General features: G+C 35.3%; 2 protein-coding genes across 2 annotated transcripts in view; one reads left to right on the top strand and one right to left on the bottom strand.

Moving 5' to 3' along the window:
• Positions 1-312: 312 nt before the first annotated feature.
• On the bottom strand, positions 313-2,616 carry LOC128235787 (uncharacterized). Its single transcript, XM_052950582.1, has 4 exons — positions 2,200-2,616; positions 1,688-1,851; positions 1,087-1,219; positions 313-951 (listed from the first exon to the last, which is right to left on the bottom strand). Exons 1-4 carry the CDS (start codon positions 2,614-2,616, stop codon positions 313-315), a joined length of 1,353 nt encoding a protein of 450 aa, XP_052806542.1.
• Positions 2,617-4,436: 1,820 nt separating this feature from the next.
• LOC128233506 (hemicentin-1-like) overlaps positions 4,437-6,000 on the top strand; it is a 52,513-nt gene continuing 50,949 nt past the window's right edge. The window contains exon 1 of the mRNA XM_052947206.1: positions 4,437-4,536. Within this exon, the coding sequence (XP_052803166.1) occupies positions 4,437-4,536 (100 nt within the window). The remainder of the gene's footprint in view (positions 4,537-6,000) is intronic.

Raw genomic sequence — 6,000 nt, 5'->3', positions numbered from 1 at the left:
TGTCATTATTGATCATTCAAATGTACATGTATGAACAACACATAACTAGACGATGTACAAATCAATTAAACACACTCATTCCCCTTTTAACACGTTGTGCGTACAGTTCAGGAATGTATGATTCAAGGCAAAATCTGTCAAGTTGACACAACATTTTCAGCCAAAATGATTCACAAAATACAATTATCTGTATAGAAAGACCTACACATGTCCAAACTACAAAATCACACCATTTCCTCCCGGTGATTCCCATCTGCCCTTGGACCTGGTAGTAATATTTGTGTGTTTCCTTGAGTAACACCTGGCCATTCTCTAACTGACAAAAAAATCATTGTCTTCACAGCATTCCTCAGGCGTTTGCATTCGCCATTTTTTAGAGGCAGGACACTTAATCTCAACCAGACCCACACTTTCTGTACAATGTGAACAGAACACAAGCCCATCTGGACTGGCACCAAGGTAGGGTCTGTCGGCACATACAACAAGACCATTGTCTTTAACTGCTAGTCCTTTGTGGTCAGTTTGTATTGCTTTCGCATACATTCTCTTTGCAGCCTTCTCATGTTTAATTCCATATTCTGTGTACTTGCTTGTGAAATTTGAATACATCTGCCGCAGGAGTCCGTCAGGTTCAGTTGATTCTTTCCTACGACAGATGCTGCCAAAGTAAGAAGCTGTTAGGCGTTCTTTTCTGGCCTCTTGCCATTTCCCACTTTTTTGGCCCCTTGTTAAGATTTCAGTTAATTGAATTTCTTCAGCGCTTTGCTTCAAAGAGTCAAAATGATCCAAAAACACTGCCTTACTAGAACTGTCCCTCAAGTTTACACTATCATGGTAGTTGAATGGCACAGAATGTAACACAGGGAGATCTGGTTCATTTTCAGTTGTTTCAATTTCAAAGTTTTTTAACAGCCTACATTCAACTTCGAACCAACTAGTTTCTGCATAAATCTGTCAATGTTAACAGTGCATCCATTGATAGAGTTCAGTTCATGGTTTTTGTTAAAGAAACTTTACGCAGTGACACGTTGTATAGTTTCTTCTTTGAGAACATAAGATCTTCAGATTTCCTAGGCGACAGCTTACGTTTCCGTGGTGCAGAAAGCATGCTAAAGTTGTTCCAGGCACAGGGTTTGGATGTTGGAGCAAGGGTTTTCTTCGCGTCAGGTCTTCAAGTCCATACAGCAGGGCCCCAATATGGTTGCAGCATTCCCCTTCACTAGATTAAAATAAAAAAATCATTTACATGTCTGCCTTTTTACTTGTTATACTTACATGTATATCCCAAAACATTAAAGTTTGAAAATGGAGGTAAATATACAGTATTTTACACTTAATATTTCCTGGTAGACCATGAACATACAAAACACAAACAGTGCCAGAAGTAAACACGGTGAAGGGAGCTCATTGAATCAATACATAAGCTCGCCTGTTCTTTCATTTAGAAAAAAAAATAGCAAAACTTAGCTAACCATGAAAGCCAAAATTATGACAGTTGTAACATGTGCATTTTTGTCTCTTGTAACAAGTGTACCAAGATTGATAAGAAGATATGAAACAGTTTTGAAGAATGCCCCAAGTTCAAGTATTTGATAATACTGACAAAATAGCCTAGTGTATGTGGGTTGGACACCTTTCATCAATGCAGATCAGAGACTTTGATTTATCACAAATTAATTCAACTTACCCAGCTGGACAGTTGCAGAACGCAGAGTGTATGCAGCCAGTCACTTTCGACAGAAGGATCCAGGGTTGGTACTCTGGTGACTTTCTTTTGTCTGCAGTTGGAAATGATGGCAGCACGGAAGCTTGAACATAACAGTGGCTGCACTCTTCGCTTATGAGATGGACCTGAAGAATAAATTATAAATAATATTTTAATTTAAATGACAATAAATAAACAACATACATCATAGAACATATGGAAATTGTACAAAATACGTTGTTTTTTTTTAAATTAAGATAAGTATATAGTCGGTGTGGTTCGAAACATACATGTGCTTGCCTCCACCCCCCCCCCCCCCCCCCCTTAATTGTGGCTAGCCCCGCCTACATAAAAATATTGAGTAAATTTTTCACAAAATTATTTTTATGTCCAAGTCAAAATAGTCCCCTTGAGCTAATTATATAACTGGATGAAGTAAACATGGCAGAAAAAAAACAGCCTCAGACTTATTATAAACTCACTATTTGACATACCTCAACTTTCTGTACATGTCCGTCCACATAATAAGTCCTCGCCTTCAATTGACGTTTCGAGTCTCCTTTCAGTACAATGTAGTTGTATATATCGTTTTCCTCTACAGCAGGAAACAGATCAATAGTGGACTTCCATGCCTTCAGTGTTGATGGCGGTGGAACACCCTCGCCACATGGGAGGATAAAGCGTTCAGTTGCTCTTCTCTCTCTTTCTTCCCGATCTCTCTCCTCCAGCACGCGTTTGTCAGTTATAGAAAGTCTATATGCGCCTTTTATCCTCTCAATCAATTCGCATTTAAGACCTGATACATTCAATTTCCGGTTCGCAAGGTATCTTTTCAAATCGACGACCTTAAATGGTGTCAACTCATTGTTATTCATACACGCCCCAGTGATCTCATTGTCTACGTCGGCCATCTTGCAAAATGTATTCCCCGGAAGTAGGAAATGGAGTAGCCTCCCTTAGAAATCAGGGGAAGTAACCGAGTTATCGGAAAGGACTATATACACGCCATTTCACGATGGCTGTGTTAATTTTGTCTTATTTGAACACCGCTGTTGTTGATTTCATGGCTTTATTACAAGTTAACGAGTTGTATTAACTATTTATAATTATTGAGACACATTTTAATCCGTATGCTATATCAACAAATAATTGAATCAAATCACCATATCATTCATATTTCTATTATATACAGCCTAACTGAACATATTGCAGGTCAACTTAAATAATCACAACATACTCTACCTTAGCTAGCTCATTAATATGTCTTATCAACTCATGTCATATTAACATTCTGTATATTCATGTTACACCCATGTTAGCTTACCCAATTCTTCCAATATTAACATAACGCACTGATTCTAAATGTCCGACCCAATTTGCTGACTTAGTTGCCTATTTAACTTTTATCATCCGTAACACGAACACATAGGACCAGTCACACTTGACTTTAATGTCAAGCCAATTCTAACTCCCCTAAACCTTTAGAGTCCGGGTAAAACTATTTGGATCTGTTTCTTAAGCAACAAAATAATTCATTTTTCATTATCTACTACCTGTACAGACATAGAGACGAACCAACGTTTGTTTTTGCTGCCTTAGATTTTCCACCCTCTTCAAACACTCTTGAGCGATATTTTAAGGCCTTAATCGCAACCCTTGGTCAGCTACACCCGATTCCCAAAGAGCATGGTACAGTAGCTTACAACAGAGTTGACTGCTCCTTTTAACTTCAATGATGTGGCCAGTTCGCCTCAAAATGCCTATTCTAGATACTCAATATTCTACCTATGACAATGATCTATTATATATGCTAAGCTACCTCCTAATAGCGAAAATGAATAGTAAAGCGGTATTTTAAACTGCAACCAAAAAAGGTTTAGTATACCTCCATATCTACTGATTGGACATAAATATTCCTACCAGTGGCCAGATTCAGACTGTCTTATGCTTAAATAATCAATGAGACTGACCATTGGCTAGATCTAGACTGACAAAATCACGCAGGAAATGGCCTATTTTTTCTGATAACCTGGCAAAACAACAGACAAATAAACCCTGAATTGAAAACTGCCAGATTTCATTGATATCATGATATTCAAAAATAATTTCCTACAATCTTTAGTTGGCGGTTATCAAGTATCGTGACATTCCGCCAGTTTCTTGATCAGAGATATTCGGCGATTTCAGTTCAGTTTCTTCAACTATTCTGATAGTAATGATGGACATATAAATCACCATGTCCGTTTAATTAAGAATAATCTGTTTGTATTTGTTAGATAATATGAACTTATTTCAATTGATATTAATTTATAATTTAAGAACGTTTGAAAATGAAAATATAATCGATAAAATGGATCAAGCGCAGGGTAAGTTATACTAAGTATTTGCCAATTCTGGAAAAGTTTTGTGTTGTGTCCTTCTTATAAATAATCCACCCACCTAATGTGTTGCGCGATTTCATGATTATGTACAACTCGTTTAAACTGTGTTAACGATCAATGAAAATAAAGACATACAGAAAAGTGTTATACTTTGTGTTGTTCTAAAACTGTTTTCCATACATCCGTTCAATAACATTCCCCTTTTTATTATACAATAATATTAGTAGTTATCTTTAAAATGACCCCATTGTCAATAAAATGTGCATATAAAGTAGAAATTAGTTACAGCATAGCTATATGTAAACTACCTGTACATACTAGGTTTTTAAACTTCCTGATAAAACGTATAAATGATCATACAAACAAGTGTGTCATTTTTAAAAGTGAATACAGTCATGGGATACGAGGTCTTTATCGTTATCTTTGTGATGATATTTGTGATTTACTCAGGTAAGAATTGCATATGAATACAAATATTATAACGCATTTTGTAGACTGGTAGCTCCTTCTTAAGAAGAAATTAGTTTATTATTAGAAATACACTGTGTATCATAATGACAAGCAGATTATTATAATGTTTTTACTTTTTGCTTAAAAAAACAGAGGGATAAATACATATTGCGAGTGAGCTTCATATTTTGCAAGATTGAATTTCCAGGACTCGCAAAAAAGGGTGGGTACTCTAAAATATATGAAAATATGTGGCTAAATTGTTTCTCTGCAGAAGAAGATACGTGGCGGTGTAGGGATACTTTTTCCCATTGGCTCATGCTTTCTATGAAAAACTCACCTGTGTTGAATTAGTTTCTATGTATTATATGTATTCACAAGAAAGACCATTGATGCAAAACATCAAAGGGCGCCGTTTAATAGTTTATGTATTTGTTATATGTTGAAAAACAATGAATGTCAATGCCAACAAGCATATTATGGTGCATTAAACCGCATCTATGAAATTCTCAAAATATTTGTAGTATTCTGCTTGACAACATAGGCAAAAGCATTGAAATTGAAGAGTTTCAAGTTGAACATTTCATTAGGGGTGGGGTACATTAATGAACACGATAGAATTAGGGTGCTTGTGCACTGTACTTTTTGTCATTGCCACCTACCCATAAGTTTTATTTCAATACCATAAGTAGTTTTAAAGTAATGCTCTGGTCAAGAGAAAGCTGCAAAGGGCAATAATTATGTAATTAGATTAAAAACAGTTATAGTCATTGTGCACTGCACTTTCTCTTGTTGTGCTTAATACCATTGAATGATGTTTAATGAAATTCCAAAAAAGTAGTTTTCTAGTTATGCTCCGGACAGGAAAAGATACAAAGGGAATAACTCTAGCAATACGATGAAATATAGTTATTGTTCATGTACACTGCAGTTCTAATCATATAGGGGGAGGGGGCAACGTCACCATGCTGGAATGACAACTTGTAGGGAAGAAAAAGTTACCTCATTCATCATGAAGAAGTGATATGAAATAACAATTTAACAATTTTTGTAGTACTTTAATAAACATTATCATTTCATCAATGTTGCAAACATAAATAGAACATAATTATTGAACTGTTATATAAATAGTGAACATTGTTTACTAGATGAAATGCATTTATAACATAACATGCCTTGTTTTTAGCTGTTTAATAATACTAAAATGTACATAGTAAAGAAGAGTTGAAAATGGATGTTTTTAGTTGATATTAACACAAAAACAGCATGTGTCTTATTGGACAATGGCAAATTTTTCAAATATGATAAAAATAACGCATTCAAACTGAATATGTATCAGACTATGTATGAAAGAAATAATACTGTTTCTATTTTTCACAATGGTTTTGAAATACAACAATGCACATATAACCATAAATAGGCCAAATATGCAAAAAAATAATAGTACACAATGTGTGAAAGTGA

This window comes from Mya arenaria, chromosome 5 (genome assembly GCF_026914265.1).
Source record: "Mya arenaria isolate MELC-2E11 chromosome 5, ASM2691426v1".
NCBI lineage: Eukaryota > Metazoa > Mollusca > Bivalvia > Myida > Myidae > Mya > Mya arenaria.
This window is presented reverse-complemented; position numbering and strand designations above follow the sequence as displayed.

Excerpts from the sequence above, each read along its gene's own strand:
- LOC128235787 (XM_052950582.1), bottom strand. The coding sequence starts at position 2,616 with ATGGCCGACGTAGACAATGAGATCACTGGGGCGTGTATGAATAACAAT. Across the intron at positions 1,852-2,199 it reads GACATGTACAGAAAGTTGAG|GTCCATCTCATAAGCGAAGA; the intron begins GTATGTCAAATA and ends TTTATTCTTCAG. Across the intron at positions 1,220-1,687 it reads TTCTGCAACTGTCCAGCTGG|TGAAGGGGAATGCTGCAACC; the intron begins GTAAGTTGAATT and ends ATTTTAATCTAG.